The sequence below is a fragment of the Nomascus leucogenys genome, chromosome 11 (assembly GCF_006542625.1).
Source record: "Nomascus leucogenys isolate Asia chromosome 11, Asia_NLE_v1, whole genome shotgun sequence".
NCBI lineage: Eukaryota > Metazoa > Chordata > Mammalia > Primates > Hylobatidae > Nomascus > Nomascus leucogenys.
Genome location: NC_044391.1, coordinates 37,631,699 through 37,652,841, shown reverse-complemented (window position 1 = coordinate 37,652,841; position 21,143 = coordinate 37,631,699). Strand labels below are relative to the sequence as shown.

Here is a 21,143-nt window from a genome sequence, read left to right as displayed (position 1 = left end):
GTGTGTGTGTGTGTGTGTGTGTGTGTGTGTAATAACCATGATTGACTTTAAGAGCAGGCCAGTCCAAATCCCTGTTCCATTCCTGTCTCAACCTTATTGCTACTGTAGCCTTATGGATTCTTTCATTTTTTTTTAATCAGAAAAACTATAGCTTTATTATATACTGAATTTTTGTGTTGGCACTTAAGAGATATTAAAATTTTCTCTTTCATAGTTGTACACTGCTCCAGTGGCAGAAATACAATTACTTGTATAAATTCTATAAATTTTGTCATGCGCTTTCTGCTAATGTAGTAAGTCTCAGGTATTTCCTGCCTAAATCAATAAGAAAACCTAAATAAATACTGGTTAAAAATACCTTTGGAATCTTTATCTAGTTACGGTCATGAATGGATTCATTTCTAACACAAAAATGAGGAATGATGAAATCATTCTAGTAGGAGATGTTGAATAGAAAGAATTGACGGTGTTGTTATAAGTTTTAGGAGATCTTTGCTTATGACTAAATGGTTAATGGAAAGTTTGTGTTATGGGATATAGAATACTCCCTGAAATTAGTTGTGATGGACATGTAACTGATGTTTAAAGGAATGATTCTCATAGGGCATACCTCGCTAGTTTTCATTTTTTTAATGGTAAGTTATTTTCAGATAGAATGGAATTCTGAAGCAATATGTGAATAAAATGAATTCCAGAGGACTTTGTCTAAGTTTTATGAGTAAATTTTTCTTGATTAAGCACAGAGTTTGGTATTGCTATTTATTTCCCTATTTTAAGTAGTTTTGTCAAGTTGGTCAGATGACTGAGATTGGCAAGATTGTGAATTTATTTTCCAGTGCTATTCTAGTAAATCAGTTTATAACATTTAAGATGAAATGCACAGGAGGCAAAATAAATGAAACTAGACTTTATAAGGCATTTCACATTGATCGTAGCCCTAGGTAAGAAATTTGAACAATTTATGTGGTCATTCAGTTTTTTAAAAAGATGCCTGGCAACTTCTCTCACTAGTTTTTTTTTTTTTTTTTTTTGCTACTGACTTCTATTTAAATAATGGAAATAGACTTTAGCTTTAATTCTTGTATGCTATTTATTTACAAAGATGGAACCAAATATTATATTTTCAATATCATTTATTGAAGTTAATGGTTATATTTTGTAATTAATACCTAAAATTAATACAATTTAAGTATGCCTTTTAATATGGCTTTGTTATTATATTTAAAAGAGCATTGCTTCATGTATAAATGTAACTTGTAAAACGAGCATGGTAAGGATACCGAATCTAGAGTTAAGATTTAAGGCACAAGTACTAGGTCTTCAAATAACAAGTGTCTCTTAACCTGTCCAAGTTAGTTAATGTTTTTGAACTTTAGTTCAAAATCCTGATCTGTAAACAGAGTGGGATGCCTTTGATGGCATCTAAATGGCTTTTTTTTTTCCTTTGAGACAAAGTCTTGCTGTGTGGCTCAGACTGGAGTGCAGTGGCATGATCTCAGTTCACTGCAACCTCTGCCTCATGGTTCAAGCAATTCTCCTGCCTCCACTTCCTGAGTAGCTGGGATTACAGGCACCTGCCACCAGACCTGGCTAATTTTTTGTATTTTTAGTAGAGATGGGGTTTCACCATGTTGGCCAGGCTGGTCTCAAACTCCTGACTTCAAGTGATCCACCCACCTTGGCCTCCCAGAGTGCTGAGATTACAGGCATGAGCCACTGTGCCCGGCCCTAAATGGCTTCTTTTTCTAAAAATATTTTCTATACTAGAACATGCTGTGAAGTCTTTTTGCTTTCATATGCTCTTATGCATGATTTTAATGTGTAGATTTAGCAGAATAATTCAGGTTTTAACAATCATGTTAAACATGAATCAGGTGATATGGTATTCCTAGTTCAAGCCATTTTTGAGACCTTCTGTGTTAATTCTTATCACAAGACTCGTAGGTTATTTTGATGTTTTCTCTTGTATTTGTCCATTTCTTATCCTCCTTTTTTATGTCCAATTTTTACAGATTAAGTCTAAATTTTCCCTTTTTGTGTTTCATTATTTTTTTCTCTCTGCTTAATAACTGTTACAAAATATTTTTTCATCAGTGAATCTATCCTTTCATGTCTATCCAAGCCCTTCCATCTGAGAATGACTCCATAGGGAGTAATGCTCACACTGTTTCTTTTTACCAATTCATTTTAAACTTATTTTGTATATACTATCCAGTTAGCACTTGGCAGGGAATGATCTTATTCTCTCCCTTACTGAATAGATTACTTACTATGGATTCACATAGTATTGATTTAATGTCTGTGCGATAGATATTTTGGCCTACACGGAGCTTATTTGATAATATAATCTTTTTTAAAAAAACAGCATCTTACTTTAGATTACTGAAATATTCTACATAAGCTAATTTTCCAGGTTATTATATATTAAGGAAATAATTGTATTGGTCTGTTTTTTCTAAAATAAGGATTCATAATAAGAGTTTACTTAAAATGACCAGAGTTAGCCAGGAAAGTACTTTAGTGACTGGGAGTTGGCAAAATCCCTGGTCCCTTTCCCTTCTATCTACCATCTAATGTTTGAGAAATTTAGCCAGGTGTGCTTGAGAAAGAGGCAGTTTAGCCTGGAGAAGTCATCTTAAGGATGTGAGAGGAAGCCAAGATTTGGAAGACTGAGCAGGGTCCAACTCTGTGAGGAGTGAGAGGACTGGCATTTCTATATGGACAAAGAAGCACATAGAATGGTTGGAATTAGAAAAAGCCACTGAGTGCATCTGAAACTGAAGGAATGGCAGATTGTAAAGTGTTGAGTTTGAGCTGGGCCTTCTAAGTTTGAAGTCTATAAGGCAGCACTGCCTAGTATTAATTGATGTGATCAGATTTCCATTTTATACATCCTGGATGCAGGACAGAAAGTAGATTAAAATAAGCAGAAAAATTTGTGGTTTAGTTGGGAGGCTACTGCAGTATAGTAGTACAAGAAATAATAGTGGTAGTGAGGACTAGGTTAGTGTATTGGATTGAATGTTTGTGTCCCCTCAAAATTTATATGGTGAAATCTTAACCCCCATAATGATGGTATTAGGAGGTGGGTCCTTTGGGAGGTGATTAGATCTTGAGAGTAGAGCCCTCATGAATGAGATTAATGCCATTTTAAGAAGAGTCAGAGTTTGTTCTCACCACCTGAGGACACAATGAGAAGTTGGCAGTCTGCAAGCTGGAAGATGGCCCTCATGAGTACCTGACGATGCTGGCAATCTGATCTTGTACTTCTAACTTCCAAAACTGTGAGAAATAAATTTCTGGTGTTAATAAGCCATCTGGTCGATGGTATATGTTATAGCAGGCAAAACAAAGGCAGATAGTTTTAGTGGGAGTGAACAAAATGAAATCAAGATATATTTAAGAGATCAAAGCATTAAGAATTGAAGCTTAAATAAATGAGAGAAAAGAAGTATAACCTCTAATTTTATGTCTCATAAAACTTGGCGAATGATAGTAAGATAGGGAAGATTAGAGAGGGAACTTTGTGGTTTGATTTTTAAGGTTGAATAGGCAGATGAAGATCCCAGATTTTTTGGCAAAGTATAATTAAAAAGATTTTATTCATATTCAAAAGTTTTCTGTTCGTGTGTGTGTTCGTGTCTGTGTGTGTACGAAAGCTCTTAAAGCTTACTTTGAAAGGCAAGTTAGACTCCTTTATGACTTCCTTAATATTTAATTTTAATAGAGTTCCAGGGATAGACACAATTTAAAATATATCTTTTATATTATAATGTCTTTTCCAAGCCTTCTATAGTGTCTGTATGGTAGATGATTTTTTTTTTAGTGAAATCCTTTTTACTGTAATACTTCATATTCTGAAAAACAAAAACAGAAAAAAACCTTTTCTGTTGGTTGAATTATTGGCAGACAGGAAGATGGTAAGAGTATTACCAGGCTTATATGCTGTTGCCTTAGGATTAAGATCTGTAGCCACCTAAAAATAGATTACTTTTGCAGGTTTTGGAGAGCCTGAACTGTTCTTGTATGGAAAGTACAGAAAGATAACGGAATCAGTGCCAGAAACTTCTAGATTCAGATTTTTTTGGCTTGAATCCTGTTAGCAATAAGTTTATGTGTGATACTTTTGAAAAGTATAATATGATTCAATTTTCTGGGTACCAGAGATTTTGTTTTATGGAATTATGGAACTTAATTTTACTTAAATGCTCAATACTTAAGCTTAATTCTACTTTTACTTGCTAAGGTGGAATGTAGCAAGTGTTGTCAAGGTAGTCCCAGAGTCAATACTGAAAAACTTATTTGGGAACAGTAGGACTGGTTAAAGTCACTAGCATGACTCCTCTGAGTACTGAGTAGTATTTCCACTTCTAGAATATAGTGAGAGGCTTCTAGATTTAAATCTTCTTAGTTAATGTGTTTATAGTAATGACTGAGTTCTGAGTTGTTTCCTCAACTACCAAAAATCCAACTATGACCTCGTGTTTCTTGCTCTTCCCATTGGTATGAGATGGAATTTCAAATACATTTGTAATTTCCAGAACCCTCCCAGCAAATGTGGCCTGCTAATGTACATTATTAGTATAATTAGGTTAATGTTAGTAATAACAGACACTTACTGAAAAGCTTGAAATAATGAGTCACCGTTCTTTTCTTTTAAAATGAATGATCCCAGGGCTTTAGTCTTCAGAGCAACCCTGAGAGTTGATTATCATAGATAGCATTATCCCCAGTTCAAAATTAAGCCTAGTGATCATTTCACTGTATCACATAATGTTCATGAGTAATGCCAATGCTTGCCCTTTTCGAATAGTACAAACCTATTTTGTTACAAGGGAAAAGGATCTTGAAAATCATTTAGTGGAATGCTCTCATTTTAAAGAAGTAACTCAAGCCCTTTCTTTGCCTGGCTCTAGGATACCTTCTTTTACTTTAGGAATTGGCAATTTTTTCCTGTAAAGAAACAGATAGTAAATATTTTAGGCTTTGTGGCCTGTCTACACAGTCTTTGTGACAACTATCAACTCTGCTGTTTTCACGTCAAAGCAGTCATAGACAATATGCAAAAGAATGGGTATGGCTCTGTTCCAGGAGTACTGTATTTACAAAATAGGCAGCAGACCAGGCTTGACCCATAGTTTGCTGATTTTTGATTTAGATTTTCAATCTGAAATGACCTAGTTTGCCACAGTTATTAGTACCTTTATCCTATATGTGTTAGGCATTTCTTTAACAGACATGCATGCTCTGGGTCATGAAGCCTCATGATTTAAAGTATTACTCATACACTGACTTATGTGTTTTTTTCCATAAATGTCATCGTTTCTCAAAGTTTTGATAGAAATGTTCAAATGCATGCAGTTTAAATGTTTAAAAGTCTTTTTCCTTCTCTGAACTATTCATCTCAACTTCTATCTTTTGTTTCCAATTGAGCTTACCATAGCCACCGTGAGAGATTTTGCTAGTATAAATTTACCAAGTTACTCTCCTTATTGAAAACTTTCAGATGCTTCTCATCTCTTAATGGACAAAACTCAGATCATAAAGCCTTGGCCTGGTCTGGCTCTTCCCTAATTCTACTGTTCTGTCTTTCTCATTTCCTAATTGAGTAGTTTGCCCTCTGGAAATACTAAGTTATTTATAGTTCTCCACATGTACCCTCTGACCTCACTTAGATGCGTTTCCTGCATGAGTTTTTCTTTCTACCTGAAACACCTTTTTTTTTTTAATTGTTTACTTGCCAAACTCTCCTTAAAAATTTGAGTGACATTTCCTCTTGGAATCCTTCCCTAATACCCTTGTGCTCATATCCCTTCTCTTTTGACAAGTCAGCATGTGTAGACATTCAGAAATATTTGTTCATTTGAACATGCCTTGATGTTCCAAGTTATGTTGTCTCCTATCTTACCCTGTTCCAGTGCTGTCTTCTACAACGAGGTGCTTTGTGGTGACTTGCAGAAAAGAAGGAGGCAGATATGAGGAAATAATAAAAATTGCAACTCAAGTAATTGCTACATTCTATTAAGGAGAATAATACTAGTTCTGAGTTTTTATGACATTTACAGTATATAAGTTTAAACTTCATGCATTTTACTATCTTGATCTTTTTAGTAGAATTCAATTTTAAAATTTTTCATTTTGCCTTTTAGAAAAACATTTTTTATTTCAAAATTGTCTAACTTACAAGTGCCTGCTTTTAATTTTTATGAAGCATCTTATTCCGTCAATAAATGACTGCTTATGTCTTATTTTAAATTATTTTCTGTATGTGCCCTGAACAGTAGTATTAACCTTTGAAGTATTTCTCATTTCTAAGTGGGACTTCATTTTCCTCTTAAAAATTAAATTTGGAGAGTGATATTCAAACTTTTTTTTTGGAGGTAGCATCCTTTATTTAACCCAGAATAAATTTTAAATGGATCACTACTATATTAAGTAAACCAAAAATTACATTATGAACACTAAATTGCTGTTTCAGTTTATATGTGCAACATTTAGAAATGTTAGGTTGAAAACAAAAGTTTGAAATAAAATATTATGGATAATAATTGTTCTTTTTTCCTGTCTCCTTTTATTTGGATTATGTAGTAAACTGGCTGCCCTATTAAATACTGATAATATTAACAGGTGCAGAAGCATTTTTTCTTGCAATTTATCTTTTTCAATTAAACAGATCCAGCACCCTGAAAGTGAATAGCCTCTACTCTTGTCATAAATATAAAGTAGAACAAAAGTTACCTTCAAACTTAAAATAAATGCTAATATTATATAGTATGTCAACAGAATTTGATATTTCATTCATTCATTTATTGTTGCAAAGCCAAATCCCTATCTGTGAAGACTGGGATAAGTATCTACTTCTTCAAATGTGCATTATGATTGTACACGATTATGAAAGCATGTGCCAAACAGATGTTCCTTTGCTCTGGCTGGCCATTTAATTGAGCTCAGCATCCATGTGCTGAGATGGTATACATCATTGTACTGTCTTATGTATGCAGACATGCATTGAATTTTAAACAACAGTATTTTTTGTATTAGACACTGTAGTTTTCATCTCTAGAACTTCGATTTAGGTACTTTTTAATATATTCTCTAATTTTTGAATATATGTGATTTAATTACAACAACCATTATAATATCTTTGAAGATTCTGATGCCTATCAGTTCTGGGTTAGATTAAAAGGAAGTATGTATCTCTTCATTATGGGTCACAGTGTCTTCCTCCTTTCCTTGCCTAAGATTTTTCTTTTTTGCGTGCATACTTAAGATGTGTTGATAGGTTTTAAATTTTTCATTCAATTAGGAATGTTTTCAGCATTAATTTTTCAAATGTTTTTCTGTTTTTTCCCAACTTACCGGCAACTCTCGTTACCTGTGTATTAGGCTGACTAAATATGATCCATATCTCACTGGTGGCCTGTTTAATTTCCTATTTTTGCCTTTTTTTTTTTTACTGTTTAATTTAAAATCGTTTCTATGGCTGTGTCTTCAAGTTTACTAATCTTTAATATCAAATCTTCTGTTAATTATTTCTAGTGGGGGTTTAAAAAATATCACATGCTATAGTTTTCATCTCTTGAAGTTAGATTTAGTTCTATTTTACATCTGTGCTTAATATGTTCAGTCTTTCCTATAGTCTGAACAAACGGAACATGGTTCTAGTAACTGTTTTAATGTTTTTAGTTCTAATATTGGTGTCAGTTGGGTTGGTTTTGGTTGATTTTTCTCCTCATAATCGGCCATATTTTCTGCTTTTTAAAATGTTTGGTATTTAAGCTGTTAGACATTGAGAATTTTATCTTAGGTGATGGATATTTTTGTATTCTTATAAATATGAGCTTTGTTCCAGATGCAAGTAATTAAAAACAGTTTGATCTATTTGGGTCTTGTTTTTTTGATCTTTCAGCAGGACTAGTATATTTAGTGTAGATAATTATTTCCCACAACTGAGGGAAGACCCTTCTTTATACTCTACTTAATGCCCTGTAAATTATTGTCTTACTCTGTTTTCTGGTGTTATAACAGAATAACATGAACTGGGTAATTTATAAAGAAAAGTGATTTATTTGGCTTACGATTCTGGAGACTGGCAAGTCCAAGAGCATGCTGCTGACAGTTGGTGAAGATCATCCCCTAGTGGAAGGGCAAAGAAGGTGGGAACAAGTGCACATGGCAGAGAGAAGTGGGCTGAACTCATTCTTTTTGTTAAGAACAGATTTCTGTAGTAACTAATCCATTCCCATGATAAAGGTATTAGTCCCTTCATAAGCCCTCATGACCTTATTGCCTCTTAAAGGCCCTACCTCTTAATACTGTTACAGTGGCAAGTAAGTTTTAATGTGAGTTTTGGTAGGGAAATTTAAACCATATTAATTATGAAGTTTTCTAGTATGGCTCATGGCTATTGCCAATTTTTCCAATGCTGTGTGTGCATTGAGTACTGTTCCTTCTAGTCCTTTGACTAATTTTCTCACATAGGTGCACTGATCAGTTCTCTGCTGTCTATGTGAGGAAGATATTCTGATGTTCTATAGAGTTCTCTCACTGTGATGCTCTCTCCTCTCTGGTACTCTACCTGTGACTCTATTCTGCCTACCTTGGTCTCCCCAGATTCTTAACTTCATCTCTCAATTAAAAGAAATGAAATCTGGATTCCTCCATATACCATGTCCTGAAGCTCTCTTGTGGGTAGTAGGATGGGGTACATGTACAGCTCACTTTGTTTTGTGTCTCTTAGGGATTATTTCTTCATTGTATCATGTATAATGTCTTAAACATTGTTTCATATAGTTTGCTTTTTAAAAGTTGGTTGAGGTAGAAAGACAATTTCATCCCTAGTACTCCCCCTTGGGTAGAAACAGAAACTAGGTTCATCTAAATTTTGGGTGTTTAATTTTTACACATTTAATATGCATCCACATTTTTGGAAATTTTTTTATGTAAATAAGAAAAAGTTCAGTCTGTTTTAGCTTAGACTGTGTACTTTTGCTTGTTCCAGATCTAATTTTTCACAGTGGGATTTTAAGTAGTAACATTAGGTAGGAATAAAAATTCCTTTGCAGTATGGCTGTGTAAATTAATGATCAAAAATATTTAATGGGATATATGACCACAAATCATAGTATATAAGCACTGCTTTTGTTTAGACAAGCCCTTTCCATTAACACTTTTTACCATGATAACATGTTCTGGATGGGTCAAACAAGATAACAAAGCAGGATCATCCAGTGATTGTCACCCCACCCCCAGAAACATCAATTTGAACAACTATCCACATGTGAAAATACCTTCACATGGGCTAAAGAAACCAAGTGAGAGATTCCAGTACCTGGTTGTAGCATGGTAGTAAGAAAATACGCATTGAAGAGAGTAGGAAGTACAGTTTGTTACCTGTGTTACTCTTCCCCAAATCTGGCAGCATGGAATGGAGAAGAGACATTGTTCACTTAGGGAAAAAGAAGGAAGTGAGCATAAGATTTTACCTTGAACCCCAACACTTGGCCCACCACAATAATACTCAACACCAGGGTGATCCCCACAGCTTTGTATTTCAAGCCAGTAACTGCAGACTGAGCCTTTAGACCAGCTGCAGCACCAGGTGGGACCCCAGAGCCCCAGGCTTCGGTCTTTCTTGGCAAACTCAATTTCCAGCTTATACCACCACCAGACTTGTGTCAGTCCTCTGAACAGCACTCAGCAGCAGCAGGTAGCCCCTGGATTCTGGCCAGTTCCAGTGCAACAACTGATGTAGTGAGCCCCAGGATTCTGGCATTGTCACACCTGCTACAGAGCTATCCAGGCAAAGCTAAATCCCTATCTGTGAAGAGTTGGATAAATATCTACTTCTTCAAATGTGCAGACATTGACAAATGACCACAAGAATCAAGAACAATCAGGAAAACATTACATGACCATATGAAAAAAATGTGGTACAAGTGACTGACCCTAAAGAAATGGAGACGTGAGCTTTCTGAAAAAGAATTCAAAACTTGAAGCTCAGCAAACTTGAAGAAAATACAGAGAAACAATTCAACAAAATGAAGAAAACAGTGACCAGAATGTGAAATATAATGAGATTGAAATAATATTTTTAGCTTCTACTACATGATGCATGAAATAATTTTCAAAAAATCAAATCCTGGAGGTGAAAATACAACGTAGGGAATGAAAAATGCAATAGAGTACATCAACATCAGAATTGGCCAAGCACAAGAAAGAACCTGAACTTGAAGACAGGTTATTTTGAAATAAATAGAAGAAAAAAGAAGTAAAGGAATGAAGAAAGGTTATAGGGCTGATGGTACAGCATCCAAAGAGCCAATCTTTGAGTCACAGGCATTAAAGAAGGAGAAAAAGATAAAGGGATAGAAAGCTTACTTAAATCATAACAATTTTTTTTAATTTTACAGAACAATGTAAATATCCAGGTACAGAAATGTCAAAGGTCTCCAATCAAATTTAAACCAGATAAGGTGACTCCAAGATATAATAATACTATCAAAAATCAAAGACTAAGAAGATCCTGAAAGCAGCAAGAGAAAGGAAGCAGACAACGTAAAGGAATTCAAATATAGCTAGCAGCAGACTTTTTGGCAGAAATCTTACAGGCCAGGAAAAAGCTAAAGGATATATTTAAAATGCTAAAAGGGGGGAAAAAAACTGTCAGCCAAGAACAGTGTATCCAGTAAAGCTGTCCTTCAGAAATGAAGAAAAGATGAATACTTTCCTGGACAAACAAAAGCTGAGGGAGTATATCACCACCAGACCTGATATATAAGAAATGCTAATAGGAATCCTTCAAGCCAAAAAAAGCACAACACCAATGAATAATATGAAAACATTTGAAAATATAAAACTCATCGGTAAAAGTATACAGTGAAATCCACAATACTCATACTGTAATGGGTGTGTGTAAATCATTTTTATCACTAGTATGAAGGCAAAAAGGCAAACCTATTAAAAATAGTAACAAATTTAAGGATATGCAATATGAAAATTGTGACATGAAAAATACCAAATATGGAGGAATGAGTGGAGTAAATATGTAGAGTTTTTGTTGTTAAAGTGTTCACCACCTTAAAACAATTTAATGTGGTTTTTGTAAGCATCATGGTAACCACAAAGCAAAAACTTATATTAGATACACAAAAAATAAAAAGTAAGAAATTAAAAACATAACACTAAAAAAAATTACTTGGCCACAAAGGAAGATAGAGGAAGAAAGAAACAAAAATTGGCAAAACAACTAGAAAACAATGAACAAAAATGGCAGTTGTAAGTCTGTACCTATCAATAATTATCTTGAATGTAAGTATATTTTTCCAATCAAAAGACATAAAGTAGCTTAATAGATTTTTAAAAATCCAACAATATGCTGCCAAAAAGAGACTCATTTCACTTGTAAGGATGCACACAGACTGAAAGTGAAGGGATGGAAAAAGATGTCCCATACAAATTGAAACAACAACAAAAAAGCAGGAGTAGCTGTATTCATGAGGTAAAATATACTTTTAGCAAAGAAATATAAAAACAGACGTCATTATATAATGTCAAAGGGATCAAGTAAGAAGATAGGACAGTTGTGATATATGCAACCAATGTTGGAATACCTAAATATATAATATGAAGCAAATATTAATAGATCTGAAGGGAGAGAAAAACAGCAATGCAATAATTGTAGGGTACTTTAACACCTGCTACCAGCAATGAGCAGGTTAACCAGAAAACCAATAGGGAATGTTGAACTTAAACTACGCTCTCGATCAAATAGACATAACAGACATACATAGGATGTTCAATCCAAGAGTTGAACAGCTGAAGAGTATACACTCTTCTCAACTGCACATGGAACATTCTTCAGGGTAAATTATGTTAGGCTATGAAACAAGTGTTAAAATACTTAAGATCAAAATTATACCAAATAATATTTTCTGACTACAAAATATGAAACTAGAAATGAGGAACTGGAGGACTTTGGAGAATTCACAAATACATGGAAATTAAACATCATCCTGACAAACCAGAGGGTCAATGAATAATTTAAAGTTATAATTAAAAAATTCCTTGAGACTAACAAATGGAAACCTAACATACCAAAATCTATGGGATACAGTAAAAGCAGTTCTAACAGGGAAGTTGATAGTAACATACACCTGCATCAAAAATGGAAGAAATATTTCATTTCACCTACTTTTCACTTTAAGGAACTAGAAAAAACAACAAACTAAGTCTTGAAGTTAGGAGAAGGAAGGAAACAATATAGAGCAGAAATGAATGGAATAGTAGGAAAATGGTAGAATAGATCTACAAAAGTAAGAGTTAGTTTTTCTGAAGGGCTAAAAAAATTGGAAAACCTTTTGCTAGACCCTGAATAGCCAAAACCATATTGAGGAAAAAGAACAAAGCTGGAGGGAATCACATTACCTGACTTCAAAATATACTACAAAGATACAGTAACCAAAACAACATAGTACTGGCATATAAAGACACATAGACAAATGGAATGTTATAGAATGCCCATAAATCCCGTGTTTATAGCCAACTGATTAAGACAAAATTTCCTAGAACACACAATAGAGAATGGACAATCTCTTCAATAAATGTTGTCGGGATAACTGAATATCCACACACAGAAGAATGGAATTAGACCCTTATCTCACACCATATACAAAAACCACTCAAAATGGATTAGGGATTTAAGTGTAAGATTAGAATCTATGAAACTACTAGAAGATACATAGGAGACAAGCCTTATGACATTGATCTGGGCAATCATTTTTTGATATGACTCCAAAAGTAATGGCTACAAAAGCAAAAATAGACAAATTGGGGTCACATCAAACTTAAAAGCTTCTGCACAGCTGAGGAAAAATGAAGAGACAACTTACAGAATGAGAGGAACCATACATCTCATATGCGAACTATACATACATCTCATATGCAAACTATACATCTCATAAGGGCTTAATATCAGAATTATGCAAAAAAACTTGGTTCCATATCAAGAAAACAAGATATTAACAAAACAGTAGAAGACCTGAATAGACATGTCCGAAAAGGAAGTAGATGGCCAATAGGTATATGAAAAAATAATATCACTAATCATCAGGGAAGTGTAAATCACAACCACAATGAGATATCACCTCATGCCTATTAGAATGGCTGTTATGAAAAGGACAAAGATAAGTGTTGACAACAATATGGAGAAAAGGGAACCCTTACATTCCCTCGTTAGTGGGAATGTAAATTACCACAGCCATTATAGAAAGCAGTATGGAGGTTCCTAAAAAATTAAAAATAAAACTAATGTGTCGTCTACCAACCCCACTACTAGCTACATATCCAAAGGAAATGAAATCATTATTTCAAAGAGATATCTGCACTATTATGTTCATTGCAGCATTTTTCACAATAGCTAGGATATGGAATCAACCTAAGTATCCACAAATGGATGGATAAAGAAAATGTGATACATGCACAATTAAATACTCTTTGGCCATGAAAAAGAAGGATATCCTGGCATTTGCAACAACATGGATGAATCTGGAGGACATTATATTAAGTGAAGTAAGCCAGGCACAGAAAGACAAATAATGATGTTGCTCATGTGGAATCTGAAAGAGTTGATACTATGGCAGCAGATAGTAGAGGGTTAGGGAAATGTCAAAGATTATAAAATTTCACTTCGATGAGGAATAAAAGATTGATTGTACAGTATGACTACAATTAATACATTCTTGAAAAACTCTGAGAGGATATAAAATATTACCACAAAAGTGAGAACTATGAGGCCATACATATGTATATTGTATAGATTTAGTCATTCCATAACTAATGTATGCTTCAGAACATCATGTTGTGTAAACTTATAAATCTTATCTGCCAATGTGAAAATTAACAAAAAGTTGTATTTCTCTTATATGTGGTAGCCACTATCTAACTGAGGCTATGAGCTCTTGAAATACAGCTAAACTGATGACCTGAGTTTTATTTTTAATACTAATAAATTTGAATTTAAATGTAGCAGTATATGGCTAATGGCTACTCAAGTGTACAGTGCATTTGTAGACTCTGTTTTATTTGGCCAACCATTGAATTGGGTCTGCTTTACCCCATGATGTACCTTCATGGAAAAAAAATCTGTTCAAAATAAAATGTTAAGTTGGCATTTTATTTTAATCCAGAATAGCCCAACAAAGTAAAGCAAAAGTGACCTTCCAGTTTTTCATCGGAAGAACTGTAACTGTAACTTGTTATTATATTTTTGTCTATGATCATTCTTTTTACATTTCTTAGCACAGTTCTTCATATATTTTCACATTTTTAATGACAAATTCAGAATAAATATGTGTAAGATGTTAATCTTATATATCTACATTGATTTTGATTATTAGATTATCTATTTCCTGGGCTCAAAGAAACCTAAGATTATTTTGCGAAACCGTTGTTCCTGAGATTATTAAATAATTACTAATTACCAAGACTTTTAATGATTTGGGTCGCACCTAAGAGAAGGTACAGGATGAATTGGTGGAGGCTATTCTAATGACTTGGGTACAGTGTATACCTGCCTTACAGGCATCTTGGTCATGTCTTTGAATATTTTTTTTCTGTGTATTCTGAATACCTCATCTTCTAAAAAGTTTTTTTTTTTAAGATTACTTTGCCTTTGAAATACATTAAATATATTTATTTTTAAAAACTTGCAAAAGTAGATACATAAAACAGAATCAATTCTTATAGATTAAAAGTAGCATGATGGACTTATAGTAGTTGGCCTAAATGCAGAAGTCCTCTTTGTGAAGTAAACTCTAAAACTGTTTAGTATTTTTTTTTTAAAAAATGACAAGTAACACATGCCTACATGGCCTACAGAGAACCTTAATAATAATTACAGATTGATGCTTAAGCAGTAATAGTTTTTATAATGTAAAATGAAATATTGACAATTCACTAAAATATGATACTGTAAACTCAGATAAATTTTGAAGAAGCGTATACCTGCTTTTTTTTTGTAACTTCTTTGGCGATTTATACTCTGACAGTTTTCTTGGAGAAAGTAAATGAACATAGAATTATGTTTTATAGTTAGCTAAACAAATCAATGCCTTATATTAATCAGTGGGATTGTTCTTAACTTTTGATTATAAAATTTGTTACAGATGTTAAGGTAATTGTAGATGTATGTGATGTTGAGATAATTGTGCCATAATACAACAGTGTTAAAGTGATGTTCTTGTAAGAGAGACCACCTTGTAAAACAATTTGAAAAACTATTTATTTTATGACTTAAAATACTTTTGAAGTTAGGTTTTCCTATTAACTGTTTAAAATGTGAATTTCTGGTTTCATTACTTTGATCTTTTGAATAAAGATTTGAAACAGTGTATACTCTTGTAACATTTGTACTGATATGAAATTCATTTGCTTTTTAATTCTTTGAATCAAAAGAAACATTTAAATATTTTCAGTGGTTAATGTTTTAATGCAATGTGTTTTGTTTACTACCTTTTGTTAAATGCCATTATTTCTCCATTTAGTTTTGCTGGTATTTTATTTTGTGAAGATTTACCAATGAGTTGCCAAACATTTGCTTTGAGTTTCCATGATAGTTTATAATTTAGTTTCTATTCATCAGAATTATGAGTTGACTTTGATGATGACTCTGATTTAATTTTGTTTTACAATGAAGTGGTTCACCATTAGAAGCTTATTTTAAGCATAGGTTATTAAATTAATTAATAGAATCTAATTCTTAAATAGTTGAAATAAGATAGTTTTTCTAAAATCTTTTCTAATCCTTCAGATCAACTATTACTTTGACCTGTTTAGTATTGGCTAGTTTCATCAGTTGTTAGATTCATTATATTTCTTTTGAAAAGTGATGTTTTGAAGATTTTGGGTCTTATTAACACAATTTACTTTTTTATGCATATGTTGATAATTTTGCGGCTATTATGTAGATTCAAAGAATCTCTCTGGTTTATCTACCAATTCTTTCTAACTCATAATAAGAAATTTCATTTTGACCATCCTTCTTTCCACTTTGGTGGGCATTAAGCAGTGCATTATTTAGGTATATACTTAAGCTTTGGAAATTGACTTTCTTCTTAGTGAAATAAACAGAGACTATTTCCCCGCATACCACCAATCCTGACTCCCTTCGCGTGCCTTTTATTGTGAACATAGACTCTGCAATGAGATGAAAGTGTTAAATGTGGGGTTTTAAAGAACCTCGTGCTGGATACTTATAGTCCTTTAATTAATGTATCTGTTCTCAGAAGTAAAAAATCCCATTTTAAAATATAAAAAGTTAACTGGAATTCATCTGGGACCAGGAATCTATTAAATGATTGCTAGACAAACATAAAGCTTGCATAGAGCTGAGTGTAAAGACACACAAGGCACAGAGGACACTTTTCCAAATACCGAGAGCCAGAAACTTCGCCCACCCACAAAGCCATGAGGCTGACCACATGTTAAATGTTTAAGCAGTTTACCAGTCTATATGAGTAAATGTGCTACCCTTCATTAAAATGAAATTAGATATTCTTTTTTGGAGGGCAGAAGGATAGCCTTATCTTTTTTATGTATATGTGAGAAAGAACTGTTACAAATGTCACGCTGCATGGGAAATACTGTTTTACTGTGATTTCTATGTGGTGAATTAGTGGACAGTACAAAAAGACACAAAAAAAATCTACTTGATGTGTATCTATAAGCAAATCTGCAGTACTCAACCTATATGAAATGTTTGGCTGTATTTCAATGGATGCAAGCCTGTCCTGGCTGTAAGTTTATTTTATTAAGGCAAAAACATTTACATTTCTCTTGAGTTATCATTTTGCAACCCTCTGCTGTGGTTATATAAAACTGCTGTTTTTTTTAAATTACAATTGTGATTTTGTAACAACTGAATTTTTTTTCCTAGAACACATAAGTAGTTGGTATATTTTAGAAGTTCAAACTTAGTAGCACTATGTAAAGTATATGCTTAAGTTTCATGGTATTGGGAAGAACATCTGCAGGAGATTGTCTTCTGTTTTCATGTCGTCATCAGGCCTTTGCATCTGGTAAAGAGAATTTTGAGATGCATCCTACTTCTTCATGCTTGAATTTTGTTAACCTAATTATGCATTTCATAAGGTTGAGTTCTGTATCTGTGTTTAAGTTAATTCATGAAAAGACCATGTAAATACTTCTCCAATGTCTCTTTAATGTCTTAAAGTTTTCCTGTAATTTAAGTAGTTGGTTTGATGGGATAACATAGAAATAAGTCAGTTTGTAGATGGCATCTAAGTAACAAAGGTAATTCTGTAGTTCAAAAAGTTAAATAGTATGTTGAGACTTTTTAACGTTAAGCAGCAGTGTCGTTCCTTAGTCCAGCTGGCATGGGAGTATGTAGTGAGTTACAGGTGCATGCCACCATGCCTGGCTAATTTTTGTATTTTTTGTAAAGACAGCATTTCGCCTTGTTGCCCGGGCTGGTCTCAAACTACTAGGCTCAAGTGATCTGCCTGCCTCAGCCTCTCAAACTGCTGGGATTACAGGAGTGAGCCACCATGCCTGGCCAAGATTGACAAGAGTTAATGTATTGTGTATTTAGAAATAGTTAGAAAAGAGGACTTCAAATGTTCCTAAAACATAGAAATGATAAACGTTCCAGATGATGGTCAGCCTAGATATACTGACTTGATCAATACACGTTCTATGCATGTAACAAAATATCACAGTACCCCATAAATATGTAGAAGTATTATGTATCAGTAAAAATTTTAAAAATGTTTTAAAAATGATCACTAGAATATTTTCAAGAAAAACCTAACTGCTTAAAAATAGTCTCTATAAAAGCCCTCTTAGTTTAAGAAATAATTATATGTTAGAGATGACAATTATTGATCACACTGAAAGAGATTCTTTTAAAAAACTTAATTTACTTAACTGGATAATCACTCTTCTTGAATTTTATTTATATTGTTAATTTCTTAGTATATGTAATACTGCATTTCTATCTCGCTCAGTTAAAAATTATGATTAAGTTGAATGATGAAAACGCACATACTTTATGTATTTGACTCTAAGCAAAATAGAGTATTAGCATTTGGTTTTTCAACCTCGTGTTCTCAGTGAGTGTTTACTACATCTGTATTTATGAAGGTGGATTCATCGATCTTAAGTATGGCTTGAAGCACAACTAGAAATTAACAAAAGTTAATAAAGATTATTGCAATATTGTAATCATATGGGTTTTGAGCTTCTTTAATGTTTTTTCCCTCCAGAGAAAGTTGAAGGGAATGATATTCTAAATACTGTCTTTTATATTTTGCAGGTTCATTTTCTTGATTTTAAATTAGTACCCCCCAGTCAGAAAATGGAAAACCTAATGCAGATTAGAGAATTTGCAAAGGAAGTAAAAGAAAGAAATATTTTGTTATATGGCCTTCTCATACCTTACCCACAGGTAGGTAAAATGTTTATCTTCTGAATGTATGTTCTGTAGACTAGTTTAAATGGTAGGTATCTGATTTGTTAAAAGCAGGAGGATATTAATGATAAGTGAAATTACGGCTGGAAAGTTATCTATGTGTGTGCTGTAATAGTAGAGCCTCTTGCCTCTAGGAAAAAAATAGAAACCAATAAAACTCATTAGCACTGGGGAAATGCTAATGAGCAAACGTCTCATATTAGGTATCCCAAATAGAACTGTCAGGTTTGTCAAATAAAAGTATGATTTTCCCAGTTAAAATTGAATTTCAAATATATAATACTTTTTATAAGTTTATTCCAAATATGAAATTTGAATTTCAAATCTAATAAAATTCTTATATTTATGTGGCAACCCTACAAAGCCACAATCCTTGTCCACTGGTGTAATTTAAGATTGTTTACTTTTATGTTATGTTAAAGATATTGGTAGTCAATTGTTTATCTCCCTAAACAGGTTATTTAATCATTTGAAAGCACTGCCTGGCATTCAGATATAAGAGGGCATGGTACTTAACTAGAGAAATGCATTCATTGTCACTGTCTTTAATAGCTGCATGTTAGTTACACTGAAGGCACAATGAGTTAGCATTACAGATTCTTTGTGCAGAGAAATGCTATTTAAAACAAAAAATTTGGAAAATCTATTAGGAAATAGAATTAGGGGAAAAAAATTGGAGAATATGTGGATTTGTCCTTTGTGCATAGATAGCTTTCACTGGATTTGTGACTACTTTAGAGTTTCTTGGAGGTACCATACAAGAGTCTAGCAAGTTAAACAGTCCACTGCCTTTTTTAGTGGTCTCAAAAGTAATTTGGTACTACTGAATGTCTACTGAATGACAGATATTTAAACTTATTTATGGGTGACAAATAACAGCTATTGTTTATGAAATTATTTCAGCTGCATTTTTAACCTGTGGCTAACATTTCTTCTGAAACTGTGCATTTTAATTAAATATCAGGACCATCTTTTAGCTAGTCCCTTGGTTTGTTTTAACTTAGAGTTTGTTATTTCCTCTGCTTCCAAAATATGCAAGCATGACCTCAGTTATCAAGAACTAGGCAAATTTTAGTTCATGTAGGATAATGGAATTGCAAAATGTTAATGCTGTAGGGGGCTGCTGTAGGGGGCTACTGAATTCAGGACAACTAAGGCCCAAGGAGTTACATATATTTGCCCAAGGACAGATAACTGGTAGAGTAACAGAACTCAGATCTGTATCCATGGTCAGTAATATTTTCTCTTTGTGGTGGCTCACGCCTGTAATCCTAACACTTTGGGAGGCCGAGTTGGGTGGATCACTTGAGGTCAGGAGTTCAAGACCAGCCTGGCCAACATGGTGAAACCCTTGTCTCTACAAAAAAGTTAAGAAATTAGCCAGGCATGGTTGTGGGTGCCTGTAGTCCCAGCTACCTGGGAGGCTGAGTTGGAAGAATCACTTGAATCTGGGAGGCGGAGGTGGAGGTTGCAGTGAGCAGAGATCGCCGCCCCTGCACACCAGCCTAGGAAAAAGAATGAGGCCCTATCTCAAAAAAGAAAAAAAAAATCTTTTTTGGTTGTACTCAGATTATTACAGTGGGAAAAATCTGTTCTTTTTCTCATGTTGTCTAAAGGAGTCATGGACAAACACTACTATTGTCACATAGTGCAGTTAGAAAATAGAGTTTATTGAGGCAAATCTCAATCAGAAATTGGAGAGTGTAAATAATCCCGGGAACTCTCATTTGGCCAGGCCAAAAGGGTCTGTATGCACTGCACTGTAGTTGACTTTCCAGTAGAGAGTAATGTTGCCAAGTTATATATATGATGCCCAGTTAAATTTGAATTTCACATAAACAATAATTTTTAATGTATGTCCCAACTGCTACATGGAGCATACTTGAATTAAAAAAACCTTTGATGTTTACTTGAAATTCAGATTTAATATGCAAACTCAAAAAGAAAGTTTATCACTTAAAATAACCTCTTTGTAGATAGCTTAAATGTAGACTTACGGATTATATTATTGGCTCGGCCATTTATACATAGTATAAAGTTTTCTGACTTTATCCAATGCTCACTAACTCATGTAAAATAATTTGGAATGATTTGAAATTCTTGCTCTAGATTAGAAGTGTAACATAAAGCTTGCTTTCACAGTTTGTTGAACGAATTTAAACCAGGCCTTATCTCTCTTTCTAAAATAATCCTATAGACATGACTATGGATAATTAAAATGAACTTTCATAGTTTAATACTTAAAATAGACTAAGGGACAAATAAGAAAGTTACCAAAGCAGTTCTGTAATTTTTTTTTTTTTTTTTGAGACGAAGTTTTTCTCTTGTTGCCCAGGCTGGAGCGCAATGGCACAATCTTGGCTCATTGCAGCCTCCACCTCCTGGGTTCAAGCGATTCTCCTGCCACAGCCTCCCAAGTAGCTGGGATTACAGGTGCCTGCCACCATGCCCAGCTAATTTTTGTATATTTAGTAGAGACAGGGTTTCACCATGTTGACCCAGCTGGTCTTGAAATTCTGACTTTAGGTGATCCACCCACCTCAGCCTCCTGAAGTGCTGGGATTACAGGTGTGAGCCACTGCCCCGGCCAAATTTTTGTTTTTTTAAAAAAAATTTGTAAAAGATTGTTGAGAATTATTATAAAAATCCCCAAAAC

General features: G+C 33.7%; 1 protein-coding gene across 1 annotated transcript in view; it reads left to right on the top strand.

The window, feature by feature from the left end:
• CRPPA (CDP-L-ribitol pyrophosphorylase A) overlaps window positions 1-21,143 on the top strand; it is a 324,334-nt gene that overhangs the window by 182,509 nt on the left and 120,682 nt on the right. Inside the window, exon 10 of the mRNA XM_030823123.1 lies at window positions 18,332-18,463. Within this exon, the coding sequence (XP_030678983.1) occupies window positions 18,332-18,463 (132 nt within the window). The remainder of the gene's footprint in view (window positions 1-18,331; window positions 18,464-21,143) is intronic.